At 54.2% G+C, this 20444-nt stretch overlaps 3 protein-coding genes across 20 annotated transcripts; 1 reads left to right on the top strand and 2 right to left on the bottom strand.

Moving 5' to 3' along the window:
• The first annotated feature begins 328 nt into the window (after window positions 1-328).
• LOC145515144 (transmembrane protein 202-like) lies at window positions 329-14535 on the top strand. Of its 13 annotated transcripts, none has more exons than XM_081514859.1 (6): window positions 329-545; window positions 7051-7245; window positions 9640-9840; window positions 12794-12940; window positions 13262-13390; window positions 13971-14535. In XM_081514859.1, the coding sequence occupies exons 3-6, from the start codon at window positions 9723-9725 to the stop codon at window positions 14351-14353; spliced, it is 777 nt and encodes a 258-aa protein (XP_081370985.1). In that variant the 5' UTR covers window positions 329-545; window positions 7051-7245; window positions 9640-9722; the 3' UTR covers window positions 14354-14535. The 13 variants fall into 13 exon arrangements, with proteins under 13 accessions (XP_081370985.1, XP_081370994.1, XP_081370993.1 ...); XM_081514868.1 differs by having other exon boundaries at window positions 13298-13390; window positions 13548-14177; XM_081514867.1 differs by having other exon boundaries at window positions 13548-14177.
• Window positions 2528-14086, bottom strand: LOC145515113 (uncharacterized). 6 transcript variants are annotated; one of them, XM_081514747.1, is made up of 8 exons: window positions 13981-14086; window positions 11035-11277; window positions 7809-7863; window positions 6995-7765; window positions 6272-6549; window positions 5577-5723; window positions 3127-3258; window positions 2528-2772 (listed from the first exon to the last, which is right to left on the bottom strand). In XM_081514747.1, exons 2-8 carry the CDS (start codon window positions 11075-11077, stop codon window positions 2705-2707), a joined length of 1494 nt encoding a protein of 497 aa, XP_081370873.1. In that variant the 5' UTR covers window positions 11078-11277; window positions 13981-14086; the 3' UTR covers window positions 2528-2704. The 6 variants fall into 6 exon arrangements, 5 of the variants coding, with proteins under 5 accessions (XP_081370873.1, XP_081370872.1, XP_081370871.1 ...); XM_081514746.1 differs by lacking the exons at window positions 11035-11277; window positions 13981-14086 and adding an exon at window positions 7938-8227; XR_014060701.1 differs by lacking the exons at window positions 11035-11277; window positions 13981-14086 and having other exon boundaries at window positions 6272-6404; window positions 6995-8227.
• Window positions 14429-19502, bottom strand: KLK1 (kallikrein 1). Its single transcript, XM_081514893.1, has 5 exons — window positions 19457-19502; window positions 17524-17683; window positions 15491-15777; window positions 15208-15344; window positions 14429-14633 (listed from the first exon to the last, which is right to left on the bottom strand). Exons 1-5 carry the CDS (start codon window positions 19500-19502, stop codon window positions 14478-14480), a joined length of 786 nt encoding a protein of 261 aa, XP_081371019.1. The 3' UTR covers window positions 14429-14477.
• Window positions 19503-20444: the final 942 nt, after the last annotated feature.

Below are 20444 nucleotides of genomic sequence, written 5' to 3'. Positions count from 1 at the left end.
AGAATCTTCCTCACAGCAGATGAGACGTTTGCCAGGGAGCGGAGAAAACGGAAACAAGCAAATATTGGGGCCCGTTATCCTGCATTAGAGTCAGGCAACTCTGTGAACAGCACGAGAGGCGGGCCAGGGGGAGAAGGACCCCCCCTCCCCGAATGTGGGCGGGGCCGCTGAGAGTGCCAGCGCGGCAGGGGCGAGCGCTGTGGCTGCGGGGGCGGGGCTTACTCAGACAGTCCCAGCCGCAGGGTGGGAGGCGGGGCTAGAGCGGAGATTGACAAGGGGGCGTTCCGGGAAAGCGTCTGCGTGGCTCCGCGTTAGAGGCTGAGCCTGCGCAGTGACAGGTAGGGGGGCCCGGGGCAGAGGCTGGAAGCTTGGCCTCACTCCTGGGTCAACTCCGGGCTCGCCTGGGAACTTGGATTCTTGGTATGGTTGGAGATCTGAGGAGTGTCTTGCAACTGAGATGATTGTAAAACTTTTTTTTTTTTTAAACGTATGAAATGAAACTTCTCTACTTCAATCCTACTGCGTACGGTCGCCAATGTCAACAGGTCGGTGTGGACTTTATTTTATGGACACGCACACACACACACACACAGTTATGGGTAAAGATGCTTTTTTTTTGTTTTTAAACTCCAGTTTGTCCCATACGTAGTCTCTTTCCATCAGTACACAGAGAGACCTCATTCCTTAAGGAGTAGCCAAGTATTCCCTTGTGTGAATAGAACACGCTTTGTTTAGCTGGTTCCCCTGATCACCGGGGTTTTCTCCCGTCTGGTGAGGAGACTGATCTGAAGTAAAAGGAAGAGACTTAAACTCTGCACGTTAAAGAAGTGACAACGTTTCCTTCACTGGCTTTGCCTCAGGCAGGAATGCAAAGTCCTCACTGTAGCCCACACGGCCCAGAGTGACCCGGGCTGTGTTCCCTGTCTGCCCTGTCTTTCCTTCCTCTCTTCCTTGCTCAGGCTGCACCAGCGCATTGGCCTCCCTGGGCTTCCTGGATCCTGTCAAGGACATTTCTACCCCCAGGAACTTGGCTTTTGTGGTTTCCTCTGCCTGGAACTCTTTCCCCCCAGTCAGTCCCCATGGCTCTCTCTCTTCAGTCCTGTTTCTGCTCAGAGGTCAATTTAGCATGGAGTCCCTGCCTGTCCACTCTGTATAACAGACCCTCTCCTTCCCAGACTGGTCTCCCTGACCCTCTGTTGTTTTCCTTCATAGCTCTTCTCTCCTAACGTGTCTATTTGTGGGCATTTTTTGGGTTTTGGAGGGGGAGTTGCCTCCCCGCAAAGTTGTCAGTTCCTTAAAGACTAGGATTTGTGTCCAGCTGGCAAAGACCCGGTGTCTTGCAGCTCACTTTTTGTTAAAAATGAATACACTGGAGGACCTTTTGTGGGAGACAAGAGGAACAATTATTGTAACAACACTTAATGAGCACATACTACAGACTAAACTCTAACTAGATTAAGGTACAGTTGGTTTTCTGTATCTACAGATTCCACATACGTGATTTAAACCAATCTCAGGTGGAAACGTTTGGGAAAAAAATAGTTCCAGAAAGTTCCAAATAACAAAACTTGAACTTGGTGTGTGCCTCAGCAACTGTTTACATAGCGTTTCTGTTATATTACATATTATAGGTAAATCTACAGATGATTTAAAGTGTACAAGAGGATGTGCATAGTTTATATGCAAATACCCTACAATTTTAAAATCAATATATTGCTGTGCTGGGTCTTCATTGATGCACGTGGGCTTTCTCTAGATGCAGTGAGCAGGGGCTACTCTCTAGCTGTGATACGGGGGCTTCTCATTGTGGTGGCTGTTCTTGCTGTGGAGCATGGGCTCTAGGGTGCGGACTCAGTAATTGTGACTCTCGGGCTCCAGAGTGTGGGCTCAGTAATTGTGGTACACGGGCTTGGTTGCCCCACGGCATGTGGAAACCTCCTGGACCTGGGATTGAACCCATGTCTCCTGCATTGGCAGGTAGATTCTTGACCACAGGGCCACCAGGGAAATCCATTCTGCAATTTTATATAAGGGACTTGAGAATCCCGAGTTTGGTATCCAAGGGAATCTTGGAACCAATTCCCTGCAGATACCGAGGGACAACTGTACTGTCTTTATCCCCCAATCCATCTGCAAAAACTGGCTACATGTAACAGCCTTTAAAATAAATAAATAGGGAAGGAATGGGATGCTATAAAAATTTTTTTTAAGTTAAAGAAATAGACTTGTGTGGAGAGAAGTAAGGGGTGATGGCAGGAGCTGTAAGAGGTAAGGACAAGAGGTGAAATGTGGGTGCCAGGAAGAGCAAATTGTTAGGGGGTCACAAGTGTGAAGAATGAAGCCCAAAGAGCTTGGAGAGAGTCAGCTGTTCAACAAACATTGCTTGAGCACCATCTGTATGCCAGGAACCTCTCCCATCTCTTTCCCCCAAGTCCCTCCCCCACCCCTCCCTCTCCCCCAGAGGGCCTCGAGGAGGCGTGGCATTTCCAGGGAACGCTTACTTACAAGGTACTGAACTAAACGAATGTTCTGGGTGAGAAATACATTATTTGAAAATACACATTATTAATCTGAGTTGGATTTCAGAGGGGACTGAAAAAAGAACAAGACTCTTGGTGGGGGGTCCGGGGGCTAGAGAGCAGGGCTGGCAGGTTGCTCAGCAGGGAGGTACGAGCAGACTCGAGGGTGGGGACATTTCCTCTTCTTAAGTCCAGATGGCCTGGCTCGCCAGGAGGGACCAGAAATTTATGTAGTTCAAATAGGAAAAGAAACCTGGGGGAAGGAAGAGAGCAGAGAGGGTGAGGCACAGAATTCACCAGCCCAAGCCTGATGCCAGTCACTTCTCCAAGCCCAGCTATGCTCCCTATCACATCCCCAGACTCACGTCTAAACCCAAACTCAGCCCCATACCCCTACGTGGCCCCCAACCCATTCCCAAATCCAAACCCCAACCCCGCCCCTACATCCAGCCCTATGCCCACCCCCAACCCCATCTCCCTCCTCAGTCCAGTCCTCTTCGTCCACAAGCTCACCCCCATCCCAAATCTATCCCCCCGCCCCCGGTCTCCATCTGCATCCTTGAACCCATGCCCAAGCCCCAAACCCCAACCCCGCCCTGGCCCTGACCAATCATCACAAAGAAGAAGACTCCAGTCCATGCCAGGTAGAAGCTGCACCCCAGTTTGTAGGTCATGCCTTCCTGCAGGTATTCCCGGGCCTGCATCAGGTAGAACAGGATACCCAGGATCATGCTGGTCCCTGCGTGAGTACAGGTGTTAGGAGGCTAGGCGTCACATGTGTGAGGACCCCTTCCCAGAGCTGTGTGGCTGCCAGGGTCTTGCTCCTTATTTTCCCACTTGCTTTCACCTTCATGAACCTCTGCTCACAGGTAGGAAAACAGGCTCCTGACAGTATCATGGTGGAGGACATGGGTAAGGGCAAGGCTTGGGTCTTGAACCGGGCAGCAGTGACGTCTAAAACCACGGGCCTTGGAGCTAGCAGACTGCAGTTCTTGTCTCTGTATCCCCCACCTCAGGGCAGCCACTGCCATCTTTCTGAGCCTCATTTCCCTCATCTGTAAAATGGGAGTAGTCGTAGGACCCATCTCATTGGGCCGTCATGAGGAGTTACTGAGATTGGCACACAGTGGGTCCTCAAAAACTGAGATTATCGTTGCTCTATTGGGTCTTTATAATTTTGGGCTTCTGAAGCAGTGGACAAGAAACTTAGTCATTCTGGATATTTTATTTTGAAATGACATGAACTTAAAGATAATTTGTGAACTTCCCCTGGTGGCCCAGTGGTTAAGAATCCGCCTGCCAATCCAGGGGACATGGGTTCGATCCCTGCTCCAGGAAGATCCCACATGCTGTGGGGCAACTAAGCCCGTGTGCCTCAGCTACTGGAGACTGCTCACCCTAGAGCCCGTGCTAAGAAGCCACTGCAAGGAGAAGCCCATGCAATCAATGAGGAGTAGCGTCCATGCACTGCAACCAGAGAAAGCCCATGTGCAAAGACCCACCAAGGTCAAAAATAAATCTTCAAAAAAAAAGACAATTCGTGAAAAGCAAAAGACTCTTTCCTCCTCTCCTGTAGTGGAGAACAGGGTAATTTTTATGTTTTTGAAAAATAATATAGGAGAGAAGTACTTTCCATCTAATTAAAAGGGAATGGGTAAAAATATATATATATTTTTTCTGGCTGTGTCCAGTGGCACACAGGATCTCAGTTCCCCAGTGAGGGATCAGAACCCATTCTTCCTGCACTGAAAGCATGGAGTCTTAACCACCGGACAGCTGGGGGAAGTCCCAGATGTGATTTTTTTACGGAGAAATGTCCTATTTTAGATGACATAAAGCAGAGATGTTTCCTACACTTTGTCCCTTAAACAATCAGGAAGAGTTACTGGACAAACTGGATATAATACCTTTTACTAACCAGAAAACAAGAAGCTGGGTGTTCTCTCTTGTTCGCCTTACTATCACTCTCCAAAAATGTTCTTTTGATGCAACAGACGGTTGTGATCAATTATTGCAGGAGACAGGAACACAGTATCTTTCATTTCCTAATTAAAGCGCCCCTCCCCCATCCCCCCCAGCTTTTCTAAAAAAGTGTAACTTGGCACACAAATGGAAAACTAAACTATTCTAATCAGAATATCAATTTTGAGTTATTTGGAAAAGAGTGAGAGGACTATCATGGCAAGGCTGTGTGCAAAGCTAAATTGCTACCATCATGTACTGACATTTTCTAATTCAGTCCTCCCTGGGTCTCCACGTGGTAGGACATTTTACCCCCCTCCTACAGATGAGAAAACTGTGGCTCAGAAACACGACCTAGCTTGAGCAAAATCACAGAGCTGCTGGCAGTGGTGGTGAGATAGGATCTGGAATGGAGTTGGAAGTGAACATGGGGTTGAGTATTGGGGCAGTGGATATTTGAGGGATGGACTCTGAGGTTTGAGGGGGGATAAAGTTGACCTGGGGTTGGGAGTGGGGATGGATTGGTAAGAAGATGGGGTGGGAATGCATTGGGTTGAATCCGAGAGCAAGAGTCACAGGTGACCAGGGTGTGGTGGTGGTTGAGGTTGAGGATGAAGAAGACGGGATCAGAGATGGGTCAGGCTTGAGTTAGAGGTTGAGACTCACAGGCGGCAGGGGTGGGTTGAATTTGGCATGAGTCTTGAGGAGGGTTAGGCATGGAGCTTTGGTGTCAAGGTTTGTAAAGGGGCCGGAGATAGTAATGGGGATAGTTTGGAGGCTGGAAAGAAGGTAATGTCGGAGTGGGCATGGGGATGGGAACGGACATCATGCACGGGAATACGAATGAATTGGAGGTGTGTTGGTGGTGGAGGCGGAAGGTGGCGTGGAGGCTGGTGTCGGGGCTGGAGAAGCTGGGTTGGAAACTGATCTTTGGTACTGGGATGGGGTGGAGATGTGGAGGGAGACAGGCTTGGGGTGGGGGGTGAAGGGTGAGGATGGAGATGGGACTGGAGCGTGGTGGGGAGAGGCTGGGGTATCAGGATGGGCCCGAGTGCTCCTGACTTGGCTCCTCAGGGGAGGGTCTCAGCGCCGTGCCTGTGAGGGCGGTGATGATGACATTGGAGAAGTCCAGCAAGGGCACGTTGGAGCTGGTGGAGAAGATGATGTTTATTAGGATGATGCAGAGGATGAAGTTGGTAACGCTGGCGACCAGGAGGCAGGCCCAGGCAAAGTCCAGCAAGTCTGGGGAAGGAAGAGAAGCAGGAAGACCGGGACAGGCCCTCAGGCCCTGAGCGTGGCGGGGAGAAGTTCTCCTGGGAGTCTAGGAGCATTGTTAAGCCCTCTCCCTTGAGAATTCTTTGTCCCCCTGGCGTTATAAGAAACTTGAAACTAGGCTCCGGAGAAGGGAGATTGAGGCAGATGCCTTCGGCGTTGAGGTATTCACCTCCAGGTCAGTAAGGACAGGTTCTTGGGCAGTGATGGGCGGGGTGGGCATTGAGGAACCAACTTGACGCAATGTGGACAGATTCCTCAGGGATAGTGCGTAAGATGCTAAGGTGGTGAGAACTGTGAGGATGGGTATCACGTAGGTGAGAATGAGCAAAGGACAGTGAGGGTGGTTCTGAAGCAGTGACGACCCTCCTGGGAAAAGGGAGGACCTGCCATGGGGAGGGAGATGACCAACCCAGGGGAGGGAGGACCAACCCAGGGGAGGCAGGAAGGCGGGGGGTGTCCCTGGAACAAAGAGGAAAGAGGAGCCCCAGGAATAGTGAGTATAGGGCAGGCCTTACAAGCATTCTGGTCATACTCATGCAGGCAGGCCACATCCGAGCAGCGGACAAAGAAGACGGTGTCGATGGAGATGGTCCGGAAGCCAGCAGGGTCCCCAGGGGGTGCCAGGGGCACCTGGAAGTGGATCCAGGGCTGGCCCAGAGAGATGAGACCGAGGATGACTATGCTGGCTAGGCTCAGCAGTAGGTTCAGCTGGCGGCTGATCCTCTTGGCCTCGTGCAGCAGCCACCAGCCCATGGGCAGCTGAGAATGGCTGAGCCTATACTTGCCCAGATACCTGCAGTGGGCGGCCCACCACCAGTATCAGCATCGAGTCCAGCCAGGCCCAGCTGACCCCCCCACTTCCAGGTCCAACTGTCAGAATCCCGGCCAATCTGACTTTCAGACTCTTTCTTCCCTGTGTCCATTCTCCATGTCCTGTATCCCCCAGGCTCCCCCCGCCCCAGGGTCCGCTCACCCCAGAACAGCCTCAAGGCTCCCTGGCCTCTAGATCCTAGCCTCCAGGAGCTGCCACCGCCCCTTCCAATTGCTGGGTGGAATCACAGGTCCAGGCTCTATGCTGTGCCCTACCCAGGGCCAGCCTCCATCCCCGCCACCCCTAAGTCTGACCTCTACCTCATATACTGACCATGTCTCCCTGGTCCTTGACTTTTACCTGATACCCCACCCCCTAGAACTCTGGACTCCAAACCTGTCCTACTCCCTGCACCCCTGCCTCTCACCTGCCAGCATTGTTTTCAAAGGAGGCCGATGGTAAGTTCTGAGTGTTGTTTTCCAGGATGGACTGGCTGATTTGGGAGCTGTTCAAAGAGTCTCTGATGCTCTCCTGGGAGGTCCAGACAATGGACTCGACACTTTTGATACTGGCCTCGGGACTGTGAGTAATTGAAAGGGGGACGTCGACTCTGGCCCGGACTGGTGACGTGGAGCTCTGAAGACTTAACTTGGGACCCTGGACACTAAGTTGGCTTTGGTAGGTCACTGATTTTATGTTGGTCAGAGGGGTGCGAGTAGTTAGCAGGGGGTTCTGGTTGCTGAAGAGGCGACTTTGGAAAACTGGGGGAGCGTCTCGTGTGTGGAACTGGCGGCTATAGGTGACGGACGGTGGGTCTTGGATGCTGGCCCGGTGAGAGCCGATGATGGGTGTCGTGTCCTCAATATTGAGTCGCTGACTGCTGATGGGCAGCGGCTCTTGGATACTGACCCGGCGGTTGTGGATGATGGGCAGCGGCTCTTGGATACTGACCCGGCGGTTGTGGATGATGGGCAGTGGCTCTTGGATACTGACCCGGCGAGTCGAGAGGCTGGGCTGAGAGTCTTGGATACTGACTCGGCGACTATGGACAACAGGCAGCGGCTCTTGGATACTGACCCGGCGAGTCGGGGTGCTGGGCTGAGAGTCTTGGATACTGACCCGGTGACTGTGGACAACAGGCAGCGGCTCTTGGATACTGACCCGGCGAGTCGGGGTGCTGGGCTGAGAGTCTTGGATACTGACCCGGCGAGTCGGGGTGCTGGGCTGAGAGTCTTGGATACTGACCCGGCGACTGTGGACAACAGGCAGCGGCTCTTGGATACTGACCCGGCGAGTCTGGGAGGAAGACTGAGAGTCTTGGTTACTGACCCGGGACCTGAAGGTGCTGGACGAAAGATTTTGGGTCTCACCTTGGGAGCTGCTGGGAGCGGCCGGGAGGGAATCAGGCTGAGTGCTCTGTTGACCAGAATGGGACCTCTGGGCCATGTGGAGATGTGGGACAAGGCCGGGACCCGGATGCACTCAACACCCTGCCAACTGCCTCATCCCCCTTTGCCAACCATCACCATGTCCTCCTGGAAGCCCATTGGTCTCTCCTGGGCCTCGGGCTCTGTCCCTCAGGGCCTGAGTCTCTCTGTCCCCTCTCCTGTCGGTCGTGGTCTCTCTCACTGTCCACAGGCAGGCCTCAGAGCTTTAGTCTGGCCTGGAGCTGGTGGTGGGGGGAGGTTCTATGACAGTTGGAGGGGTTCCAGGAGGTTGGGACGTTGGCCATGGACTCATGTTCTACCCTAGACCCATGTGAGAGACATGGGGGCTGGGGCCGGGCCAGGGTGGGCTCAGTGTAGGGTCTGGGTGAGGTCACGGCTGGGTCAGAGATGGGTTAGGACAGGGCAGGGTTAGGGGTAGAGGCTTGGGAATGGTTAGGGTGAAGGTAGAGCAGGATCGGAGAGGGGCCAGGGTGGGGTCAGGTGGTAAGGGAGGGACCAGAGTGGGGTCAGGGCTAGACACTGCAGCATCAGCGCTGGGTCACGGGCCACATCTGAGATCCATTCTTGCAGTTTCTGGAGGGCCTGAGATCTGAATCTCTAATTGCTTCCCCCTGCCTGTTCCCACCCTTCCCCTCTCCCGCAGGGCCTTCTGCAAATCAGTTTCATCTCTTTATTCTCATCTCAAGTTCTACGTGTCTTCTTGCTCTCTTTACTTCTCCTCTGCCTCTGTGTCTCCTAACCTTTCCCTGAATCTTGCAAAGGACTGGGTCTCTTCCCATAGCCCTTGGTGAATGTTGGGTGCACCACCCATGTTCACTCTTTTATTTTTGCCTCTGCAGGGTCTTCATTGCTGCACGAGGGCTTTCTCTAGTTACAGAAAGTGGGGGCTACTCTCTAGTTGCAGCGTGCAGGCTTCTCATTGCAGCGGCGTCTCTTGTTGTGGAGCTCGGGTTCTCGGGGCACGGGCTTCAGTAATTGCAGCACAGGGACTCCACAGTTGCGGCTCCCGGCTCTAGAGCACGGGCTCAGTAGTTGCGGCGCATGGGCTTAGTTGCTTCGAGGCATGTGGGATCTTCCCGGACCATGGATCGAACGGGTGTCCCCTGCATCGCAAGGCAGATTCTTCACCACTGGACCAGCAGGGAAGCCCTGACATCATGGCTCATTGGCCTCATGAGCACCCTTTGGAGCCTGTGTCACAGTTGTCCATGTCCTGGGTCGGGATTTGAGACAGGGATGAAGATAAGGGGATGATGTTGGGAGCAGAGATGGAGCTGAGATTTGGGGAAAGAGGGAACAGAAGATGAGGTTAGAGACAAAACAAGCAGATTGAGGTTTAGGATGGGTTGTAGGTGGGAGGTGACTTGCACTGCCAGGGTCAGAGATGGGAATGGGGTTGTGTTTGGGGTTTAGGACAGGGAGCATCCTGGAGATGGCATGGGGTTGTGGATGGTGCTGGGATGGGAAGATGACTGTGGGTGGAAGGGAACTGAGTACAGGGTAACAGGCAAGGTGAGGGTGGCGGGCGTGGGGAGGGGCATGTGGTTGTGTTCCAAAGTGGAAACTAGGATGCAACAGAGTGATGCAGGCCCAGCCAGGCCCTGAACACTCTCTTCTTCCCCAGTGGAACCGATCTCTTCATGGGAGGAGGACCGCAAGTTCGTCCTGCGAGCCTGGTGTCTCGTCTTCATCATCCTGGCAACCGTGATGCTGCTCAGCGTGTTGGACGGGCGTATGGCCCACCTGCACGGCGCCTACACCGGCTACGTGGGCTTCTGGACCAACTGTGAGAAGCACGTGTGTGCCGAACTGCACCAAGTCACGGGTCAGTCGGAGATGGGGCAGGCTTTGGTGCACTCTGTGGGGTGGTGGTCTTTAGAGATGATCAAGGGAGAGAACCTCTGGGGGAACCTCTTTGGGTGTTCTTGGTTGCCAGGGAAATCTTTAGGATTCTTGAGGGGCTCTCTGGAAATTATCTGAAGGCCTTGGGAGGGAGCTTCCTGGAGTTATATGTGGCTTACGAGGCAACAGGAGTGGCATTGTGCTCGGGAGGAAGAGTGCTACACTTGGCCAAACCCCAATCTGCTTCATGATTAGATGGCCAAGGAAACCATCATTCTCTCTCCCACTCTTTTTATTTTATGTATTTATTTGGCCAAAGAAACCATCATTCTCTCTCCCACTCTTTTTATTTTATGTATTTATTTATTTGGCCAAAGAAACCATCATTCTCTCTCCTACTTTTTATTTTATGTATTTATTTATTTTTTAGAAAGAAAACAAGAGGCTTCTAGCTCCTTCAGGAATTTTTTAAATAACAATTTGTTTTTGCCTGTGCTGGGTCTTCACTGCTGTATAGGCTTTTCTCTAGTTGCGATACATGGGCTTTTCACTGCAGTGGCTTCTCTTGCTGCAGAGCACAGGCTCTAAGGCGTGTGGGCTTCAGTACTTGCAGCTCCTGGGCTCTAGAGCACAGGCTCAGTAGTTGTGGTACACAGGCCTAGTTGCCCCGAGGCATGTGGAAGTCTTCCCCAACCAGGGATCAAATCTGTGTCTCCTGCATTTGGCAGGCGGATTCTTTACTGCTGAGCCACCAGGGAAGCCCAGCAACATTTTGCTTCCTTATAGGTCTCTGCTTTTCCAGTGCCTTTGAGCATTACCACAGAGTCAGCCCAGACCCTGGAGCCAGAGCACCCGAGTTTGAACCTTGACTCAGCTACTTGGTAGCTGAGTGATCTTGGTCATATTTCTTCACCCTTGTGTGGCTTGGCTTCCTCATTTCTATAATGCCAGTAATATTGGTACCTATTTGTGGGCTGTTTGAGGAATACGTGAGTTAAAACACACAAAAGAATTAGAATAGCACCTGGCACATATTACAGTAAGTGTTTCATCCAGGTTTCTTATTATCATAAGGATTTCCACCCCTGCCCTAAGTCAATGCACCTACCTTCATTTCAGATCGCAAATAAGTGCTCATAAAACTTTCAGAACATTGTGTAGTATTAATCTTACTTACTTGGGATGTCTCTGTCTCTTATACCTCTCAAACTCAAGCTCATTTCAAGTTACAGAAAAGTCCATAGGCATAAATTGTTCGGGTTCAGGTACTGCTGGATCCAGGTGCTCAAAAGGTGTCTGTCTCTTGCCATCTCTCCTTGAAGGCTTCCTGTGTGTTGGGCCCTCAGGCAAGCTGTGCTGTACAGCGGCAATGGGGTTATCAGCAGCTTCTGGGGTCCCATTTTGTTTTTCCTGTAAACAACTATGGAGAAAAGAGAGTAACTTGTCTTCTGTGGCCCTCACATGAGGGTCTCAGGATTAGCTCCGATGGGACCAGATTTACTACCCTGAGATTTCTCACTTCTCCCTGAACCATTTTGTTGTGGTTAGGACGATGTCATTCTGTGACTGGCTGGATTCCATGAGGCTGGGTCTAAGCCTCAGGCAGCTCCAAGCTCATAATCCTCTTCATTAGAGAAGAAAGAGCTGGTACCTGACAGTTTCAGTTAGAAAAAGTCCCAGGGAAGAGTTTGATTGGTTGGCCTTGGCCCATGTGCTCATGTTTGAGCCAATCACCACTGCCTAAATCACTGGAGCACTGTGATTGACTCAGCCTGAGTCACATGACTACTTCTGTGATCCCAGAGGGCAGAGTATGTTGTGAAAAACACTCAACCAGGATTATGTGATTGATCCCGAGAGCACTGTTTCTATTTTGTATATACATGCAGTTTGCCAGTAACAAAGCAGATGGAGTTTTAGCTCATTTGGATGAAACAGTCTTGCACTGTTCAAAAGTAGGTAAAGTAGGAAAGGGCTAAAAGAAAGATATGTAATTCTCAGAAGGGGCTGAAACTCTTGTCATGCTGAAATGAAAACTGGATAAATATCAATTTCAAACTGTGATTATGTCTTTTAGGTACTTTTAGAGTATTTGGAAGTTTTCTTGTGTGTACATCTGTGTGTGTGCTCTGGGGGATGTCTGGGGGTTTATTTGGAGAATGTCTGTGAGGGGTTCTAGGGTGTGAATGGGGGTGACCTTGGTATATCTGGGGAGGCCTAGGGGTGTGAATGGGGTCATTAGGGAACCTTGGGGTATGAGTGGAAGAGAAGTTGGGTGACTTTACAGATGATGAAATTGACTGAGTTGTCCTGGGTAACTTCGAGGGTGCTATTGGGAGTGTAGGATTGGTATTGAGGGTATAAATGTGATCTGCTGTGGGAAATCTTTTGGGAGTACGAGCAGAATAACTTTGGGGTTGTCTGTGGGGATAATTCTAGAAATGCTAGATGCTTCTGTGGGCTGAACTTGAGGATGTGGGTGGGGGTGACTCAGGGATCATCTGTGGGGTGACCTTAGAGGTATGTGTGGAGTTGATTATGAGAGTGACTGGGGTTGACTTTGGGGTAAGAGGGGGTGATTTGGGACAACTTTGAGGGTGCAAGTGGGGATGACTTGTTTTAAAACTGAGGTATAGTTTACTTACAACATATATATATATATATATATATAAGTTTCAGGTGTACAACATAGCGATTTACACTTTTTAAAGCAAGTGGGGATGATTTTGGGTTGACTTTATGGGTACATGGGGTTGACTTTGTGAGAGTGGGAATCATCTTGGAGTTTCTAGGAAGTGACTTTGGCGATGGCATTGGGGGCGATATTGAGGATGTCTGTAGCTAAACTTCAGGGGTGTCTGTTGGGGATGACTTTGGAGGGTGACCTTGGAGAGTATCTAGGGGTGAGTCTGGGGCATTATCTCCTTTCCCCCCAGTTCTCATCCACATGAGCATGGGCTTCATGATCCTGGCCATGATCCTGTCTCTCCTCCTCCTCCTGGCCATGGGCTTCTCCTTCCGGCCAGCGCTCCGCCGTCTTAACAAGACCGATCTCGTCTTCAGTACTCTCAGCTCCTTCACTGGTAAGTGTCGCCCTGGGAAAAGGCTTCCAGGAGGTGTGTCCCAGAATTTCTGTCCTGCTGGGTCTCTCTGAATGTCTCTTGAGCTCTGCGCCCCCCCACCCCCCTGCTCTTGCTGTAGGTTTCTCAGTTCTAACTACTGTGTCCCTCACTCTCTTCCAGTTTCCCCGCTCCTGGTATCTTTCTGTCGTGTATGTGTGTGTCCGCGCACGGGCATGCTTGTCATGCAGGGTGGGAGAGGATGTCTCTGGCTCGCTTCTCTTTCTGGAGGTCTCTGGGTCCCTGTCCAGCCCCGTGTCCATCTTTGGCCCCATCTCAGTGCAGGGCTCCTGATTCTCCTCAGCCTGACGCTCTTTATAGCCAACTGCGAGATGCTCCAACCGAGGCCGCAGGTATCCTACCTGGTGACCACCTACCTGAGCTGGGGTGCCAGCGCCTTGATGCTGTGGGCCGGTGAGGGCGGGGTCTCAGCAGGGCAAGGGGTGGGGCCCGGGGCGAGCGTACCAGGCAGGGCCTCGGACCGGATTGGGGGTGGACCCCACGGGAGGTCAGCCTACAGGGACGGGCCGGGGCCTAGGGGGCCATCTAGCACCCCCACTCCCGCCCCCAGGAATCCTGAGCTACTTAAACTACATGGGCATGTGGGGCAAAGGGACGCCCCCCACGGAATGGCGGATGAGCTACCGCCGGTGGGCCTCGCTGCAGAGCACCCAGAAGTCCATATCCGAACCGCCGTTGTCGGACGCAGGCTCCAAGCGCACCGAGAACCTGTCCGTTTAAGAGTCTGCGGCCCCCCCCCACCCCCCCAGCCCCGTCCAAGCCTCTCGAAGCCAGCTGCACCCGAGCTTCTCAGGACACTGACACGTAACCGCCGCCAGCTGCCGGGCCACCCCTTTCGCCTTGGCCTTCCCGGCCACGGTGTTTCTCCCTGCCCCCACCCCGGAAGTCCGACACCGCCCCGAGCCTGCCCGAGGCCCCGGCCCCGTGTCTCCAGCTCTCACTGGCTGTGGCCCGAATCCTCTCTCCATTATAGGCATTCCTACCCCTCCGAGGGCCAGCACCGCCCCAGGACGTCCAGTCTGGCCCCCTGGACCGACACGACACTGCCCAGCCTTGGATGTCGCCCCGCTCCTCGGTGGAACAGGCCCTACCCCCGGGGGGCGTGGCTTGCAATTACATTTCCACCCAGCTTCACGTTCCTGGCTTTCCCAGCCACCAATAAAACGTGGGTTCCTTCTCAGAGTCCGAGCCTCCGTTTCCTGCTCTCCTTCCAAGGAAGAGTGGGGCTCGGAGTCCTTGCCTTGCCCTTTGGGGTCTGAGCCTTTCTGTCTACACCTGCCTCTGACCCCTCCTTTCCCCCCTGCTCCTAACTGCAAATCTTCCGCCAAGAGTCCAGGAGGGCTGGGGAGGCTCTAGTCCGGGCCGGATGGGTCCCGAGTTCCCAGGTGTCCAGCATCTGGAAGCCCGAACGATACCAGAACTTGATGTGAATTTGATGCATATTTGATTTTACTGGGGGTAAGGGACAGGGCGGGGGCATTCAGGGGTTGTCAGTCATGGTCTCATTGATCCAATCCAAATACAAAATCACTTTGGTGTAGACGGAGGGCTTATTGGGAGTGCCACACGGGATGTGGCCCCATGACGTGATTCCTTGCAACATACCCTCGCAGATCAGCGGCCCCCCTGAGTCACCCTACAGCACAAAGGAGGAGGGGCGAGTGTGAGAGATTAGCAAAGACTTGAGGGTTTTGCCTGGTGAGCTCTAGTACTTAGACGTGAGTGCCCAGATCCAGACAGTAACTCCCCATGTCTGGAGAAAGAGACAGTTGTCTTCAGAGCCCACTCCCTGAAGAACATCAGCGAGGATTCCAACAGAGGGGACAGTGGCTCGAATCCTGCCGCTGGGAAGGGGGCCTCAGGGTCCAGTGTCTGCCCGGGGAGGGGGGGCAGGATTCAGGAGCAAGATGGTCCTGGCAGGCGGGTCAGTGCGGAGGAGGAGCAGGACCCTACAGGACCCATCCACCCTCGGGCTCACCTCTCCCTGAGGCTTTCTCTGACTGGACCGGAAATATGTTCCTCAGAGGGAGGAATGCGTGAACTCTGATGTGTGTGGAGGTTGGGGATACAGGAAGGAAAAGGGGCAGCGAGGTACAGCTGCGAAGCGATGGAGACGGATGCCTGCTTAGCTCTGAACCCCAGCCCAGAATCTGAGCCCCCTCCCCCAGCACTTCAAGGCCCCGGGGTGGGGGTGGTGCAGGCTGGCTCACCACGCAGGTGTCCTTGCCGCCTTCTAGGTGTCCAGCACACAGCATGAACTCTGTCACCTCCTGGGGGTGGGCTGTGGCACACTTCTCATTGGGCAGGAGGGTGAGGTCCACACACTGGAGATCGTCTGGGTAAGACACTACGGGCCAGGGAGAGCCGAAGCTGCGGCCAGACTCCACCCCCTGAGCCCTTCTCCCTCAGACTCTGGAGTTTAGGTCCCCAGCCCCTTCCTCCCGCACACCCCGCGCCCGGGCTCCGGGGTGCACTGTCTGGACCCCAGCATACACTCATCTGGCTTGACGCTGCCCCAGCCGGAGGCGCAGCAGGTGGTCCCCAGCTGGGGTTCCTCGGTGGGCAGACTCAGGGCCTGCACATCCTCGGTGATCTGGACGGGTTCCTGCAGGCGGAGCAGCATGAGGTCGTGGCTGTAGTCCTCTCCTGGCTGGCGGGTGTGGTTCTCCAGCAGGCTCAGGTTGAATCCCGGGTTTGGGAAGTCCTCACTGACAGTGGCGAACTGGGCCGTGTCCTCGTCCTCAAACAGGTTGTGGCGACCCAGCCAGACCTGGTAATTGCTGGGGGGAGGAGAGGATGGAGACCTTGAGAGTGGGGGTGGGGGTGGGGGGAGGAAGGGCTTCCCTGGTGGCTCAGACAGTAAAAAGACCAGTCGGTGATGCGGGAGACTGGGGTTCGATCCCTAGGTCAGGAAGATCCCCTGGAGAAGGGAATGGCCACCCATTCTGGTATTCTTGCCTGGAGAATTCCACGGACAGAGGAGCCTGGCGGGCTGCAGTCCCTGGGGTTGCAAGGAGTTGGACAGGACTGACAAGCAAGCAATGGGGGAGGAAAGGGAGATGGAGCAGGAGAGCCTGAGGAGGGGTCCAAAGAGAAACAGGAAAGGGCGGGGTGAAGGGGAGAGAGAGGAAAGATACAGTCACAGAAAACAGGAGTGAGTGCAAAAGTAAGAGAATGTGACAATGTCACAGGCAGAGATAAAGGCAGAGACGGAGTGAAAAAGAGCTTGGAACAGTAGAGGGGATGGGAAAGAGGGGCGAGAGACAGTGAGAAATAGACTAAAAAAAGAGGAAGGGAGGGCAGACAGACCCAGGAAGGAGAGCGGAAGAGGGGCCACAGGAGGAGGGAAGAAGAGAGAATGAGGAACAGAGGCAGAGGAGGCCAGCCGGGTGAGGGTTTGACAGGGAAAAGGGGCGGGGGAGGGGGAACGGGAGGAGGAGGGGGCCTGGGACCAGCTCAGCTGCAGCTGAAGCTCCCGGGCTGGTTCCCCAGCCAGCAGGTGGCCTGGCCCCTGGCCCAAGGTCGGCGTCCCCTCCCTGCCCCAGCTCCCTCCCTCCCTCTTCTTCCTCCTTCCTTCCACTGCCCCTGCCTCCCCAGCTCCAGCTGACACCAGCCCTTCTCTGCGTCCCCTTAGAGCCTCCCCTCTATACACAGATGGGGACAGTCTCTTCTGTTTCTCTGGGGAGGAGGTGTGCTCAGTAGTGATGGAAGAGGGACAGAGCGAGAGACAGAGACAGAGACAGACAGACAGAGACAGACAGACAGAGAGACAGAGACAGAGAGACAGACAGAGGCAGAGAGACAGACAGAGACAGACAGAGACAGACAGACACAGACAGAGACAGACAGAGACAGAGAGAGAGACAGAGAGAGAGATGGGGGGCAGGGCAGATAGATGGAGGGTGAGACATAGGTGAAAAGAGATGGTAGCAGAGACGTTGAGATGAACAGAGACAGGGAGAGAGACAGAGATATGGAGACAGAAGAGGGAGGGAGATAGACATAAACCATCATCACAGAGACAGTGAGAGACTGACAGGACAGAGGGAGACGTAGAGAGACAGAAGGACAGTTAGGAGGACTGATGCAAGAGACCCAGGCGACTGTGAAGCAGGCTTCCCTGGGGTCACCCAGTCCCAGCCCTGCCTCTCTTGCCTTGTGACCCTGGATCACAACTCCCTCTCCACCCTCGTCTCTGCCTGAGGCCCCCAGCCTCCCCTGAGGTTATCGGAGGGGACAGTGCATACGTGGGTGTGAAAGTTGCTCAGTCGTGTCCGACCCTTTGCGACCTCAAGGACTGTAGCCTGCTAGGTTCCTCTGTCCATGGGATTCTCCAGGAAGGAAGAAGTGGGTTGCCATTCCCTTCTCCAGGGGATCTTCCCGACCCAGGGATTGAACCCAGGTCTCCCGCATGGCAGGCAGACTCCTTCTCGTCTGAGCCACCAGGGAAGCCCCCTCGAGGGTCATTGCTGGCCGCTTAGCCCTGTGTGCCTGGGCCCCCCTCCAGACCCCCTGCCCCTACTCACTCGCTCTTGCAGTGAGCGGCTGTGAGCACCCACTGGGGGGCCACCAGGACACCCCCGCACTGGAAGGTGCTGAAGTGGTATATCGCCACCTGCCAGGGCTGGGAATGCTCCTCACAGTCCCGGCCTCCGATGATCCGGGACTGAATGGGGGGCACAGCGCCTGTGGAGGGGGTGCGCTGGGTCAGGTGGGGAGGGTGGCAACGCAGTGGGGCGAAGGGCCCGGGCTGTGGGATTGCAGGGCCGTGGGGGTGCCCTACCAGAGCTGGGGGATCTGAGGATATGGGCCAGGGGTGGTGTGAAGGGCCTGGAATTCTGGGGGCCATCCCTGGGGTGGTGGGGTGGTGTTGGTGGATGATCCTGGGTGTGGAGACTGCAGAGCACAGAGCGGACCCCGGGGATTAGGAAGGGAAGACAAGACAGCGTGTGCAGCAGGCATCTGGGGTGGGGGTCAGGTGGCCTGGCTTCTTGGATTGGAGGACGGGAGGCTCTGGGCTCTGGGAGGGGAAACCCAGGATTAAAGGCCCCAGGAGGCTGGGTCTGAGGCTGCGGGAGGAAGGGTTCGGAGGATGAAAGCGCTCCCAGGCTGATGAAATGGTTAGGGCAGGGGTTGACAGTCTGGGGCTCTGGAAAGAACGCAGATTTGCGGATTCAGGTTAGAGGAGCCAAGAAGAGCATCAGGGGATCTGGGGCCTCCTGGATTGGGGCTGGCAGATTTGGGAGAATCTGGGGTTCTGGATCAAAGAGTGAATGAAACGATTAGGCTGGGAAAGGAGTCCCTTGAGGGTTGGAGTCCTGTGATCCAGGAATGGCAATCCAAGAGGAGTGAGGGCCCTGGGACCGGGTTGGGGTCAGATTGGGAGGGAGCTCGGGAGGAGGGAAGGTGGAATGATGGTCATTCTGGATTCAGGTGATTCTCGTGGGGATGGGGTTCATGGTCTGAGGACCTGGGGTTCTCCTGGGAGCAGGGCCAGAATAGAAACAAAGGAGAAGGCATGCCAGGGGCCAAGCGGCTGTGGGGACACAGAACTCACTCGATGGGGAAGGTTTTAGAATCAGATGTTGAGGTATCTTAGGACAGGACAGCTGGGCTGGGAAGGTGTGTGTTGGGATCTTGACGAGGTGGTAGGGGGTCCCAGAAAACCAGAGCTGGGTGGGAGGAGTTCAGCTGGAGAAGAGCTGGCGCGTGGGGGAGGATGGGAATTCCACAAGGGAAGGGGCGTGTGGTTGTGGGTTCCGGATATTTTTCCCAGTGGGGAGAAGGCTGGGGGTGTGGGATGTAGGTTCTGGAACAAAGAGGGGAGGAAGAGACACTTCCAAAACCCCCCACACCAGATGGGAGGCCCACCTGTCACAGATCAGAAAGTCTGTTTTCGAAGAAGCATCGGTGTCTAGTTGGAATTTGGGGCTCTTGAGAGGCTTAGGAGACATCAGATGGCAAGACTGGAGGAGCTAGATGAGAGCTGACAGCTGGATGGGGAGAATCACCAGGGTGTGGTAGGACTTGCAGATTCAAGAGCCAGACCATCTGGCCATAGAGAACTAGGGAGAGGAGCAGGGGCTTGGGGTCCCAGCGTCCAATGGGGTTGGGGGTGCTCCTTGGAAGAGAGAGACAGACATGGACCGGGATCTGCCCCATAAAGTGGACAGGGGCAGGGACCTGAGTGGGGAAGAGGTGGAAACCCTGCTTGTTTCCCAGGAGGGAGGAAGGACCCAGTGGGAGGAAGGTGACAGTGAGGAGTGACAGGCTGGATTTTAGGGTGGGGCTGGGAGAGATAAGAAAGAGCCTGGTATCCTGGTCTGGGCTGGATGGGGTTGGAGGGGTGAAGGCTGAGGTGCCAGGTGGGAGGGGAAGCAGTTACGGAGTGGGGATGGGGGGGACAGCCGGAGAATCAGGGCCCAATCCCACCCTTCCCCATCTGCCCCACTGTCTCACCGGTCCCTGCCAGGGACAGGGCAAGGCACAGAACCGGGAACCACATGGTGTCCAGGGGCAGGCAGGTGGTGAGCTTGGAGCTGGAGAGCCTCTCCGAGGAGCCTTTTAAAGCCCTCCTCCCTCTCCCCAGGGCCCCACCCCCGCCCTGCTGGCACCCAGATGCTGGCTCAGGCCCTGCCCCTGCTTCCTGGGGGCTGGACAACCTTCTCCCACCCCGAGGGCTGTGGAACAGACGGGACACTGAGCACCTGTTCTTCTGCAGGCCCTCAATAACGCTGGAAGCATTCCTGCGGCCAGAAGCCAGACGGGGCAGGGCCTGGAGCTTGCTCGTGGGGCCAGAGCCGGTGAGCAGAGGGGGAGAGGGGTGAGTGGGAGCAGGAACAGGATGGTGGAGGAACCACTGACTTCCAATACCAAGCCCCAGATACCTTAACCCCACATAAGGCTATGTACCCCCAAGACCCAATGCACCCTCAAATACCAGCAGTGGGGTTCTGATTCCTTTCTCCCTGAACCTCTTGGAGCCAAAGATGCCAATTTCTCAGCTTCCAGCAACCTCCTGAAGTGTAAGCCTGGGCTTTCAGAATGCCTTGACTCTTGCATTCCCAGGTTTGGAATCCAGGTCCCTAAATCTACTGTTCCTTTCATAATAAAGTCTTCTGTACCCCTCACCAAATCCTGGCATCTTCAGATGCAGAAATATGACATTTCAATGGTTTCCAGAGTGAATTTCCCAGCATCTCAAAATCTAATGTCCCCCCAGACAATGGGAGGGTTCCATTATCCACCTCCTCCTTGTTTCCCAAGTCTGGATGCTCAAAGTCATGTCCTTCAAAATCCCAGAGGCCCTGGAATTCCTGCCTTCCAGGGTTAAGAGATCTTCTCCACAAATTCCAACCCACTCTCCCCTCCAGAAAATATTTAGGTCTCAGGAGGCAGGTTCATGTGCTTTAACTTTCGGTGACCTTGGGAAAAAAATCACATTTTA

This window comes from Giraffa tippelskirchi, chromosome 7, assembly GCF_054371585.1.
Source record: "Giraffa tippelskirchi isolate mGirTip1 chromosome 7, T2T-mGirTip1v1.2.pri, whole genome shotgun sequence".
In the NCBI taxonomy this organism is placed as follows: Eukaryota; Metazoa; Chordata; class Mammalia; order Artiodactyla; family Giraffidae; genus Giraffa; species Giraffa tippelskirchi.
Note: the sequence above shows the minus strand (reverse complement) of the source record. Positions and strands in the feature narration are given on the sequence as shown.

Excerpts from the sequence above, each read along its gene's own strand:
- KLK1 (XM_081514893.1), bottom strand. The coding sequence starts at position 19,502 with ATGTGGTTCCCGGTTCTGTGCCTTGCCCTGTCCCTGGCAGGGACCG. Across the intron at positions 15,778-17,523 it reads GCCGCTCACTGCAAGAGCGA|CAATTACCAGGTCTGGCTGG; the intron begins GTGAGTAGGGGC and ends TCCTCCCCCCAG. Across the intron at positions 15,345-15,490 it reads CAGCGTCAAGCCAGATGAGT|TGTCTTACCCAGACGATCTC; the intron begins GTATGCTGGGGT and ends CCTGGCCCGTAG.
- LOC145515144 (XM_081514858.1), top strand. The coding sequence starts at position 8,298 with ATGGACTCATGTTCTACCCTAGACCCAT. Across the intron at positions 8,326-9,639 it reads ATGTTCTACCCTAGACCCAT|TGGAACCGATCTCTTCATGG; the intron begins GTGAGAGACATG and ends CTTCTTCCCCAG. Across the intron at positions 12,941-13,099 it reads TACTCTCAGCTCCTTCACTG|TTTCCCCGCTCCTGGTATCT; the intron begins GTAAGTGTCGCC and ends ACTCTCTTCCAG.
- LOC145515113 (XM_081514744.1), bottom strand. The coding sequence starts at position 8,013 with ATGGCCCAGAGGTCCCATTCTGGTCAACAGAGCACTCAGCCTGATTCC. Across the intron at positions 5,724-6,288 it reads GATGTGGCCTGCCTGCATGA|ACTTGCTGGACTTTGCCTGG; the intron begins GTATGACCAGAA and ends TTCCTTCCCCAG. Across the intron at positions 2,773-3,126 it reads CTTCTTCTTTGTGATGATTG|GTTTCTTTTCCTATTTGAAC; the intron begins GTCAGGGCCAGG and ends TCCTTCCCCCAG.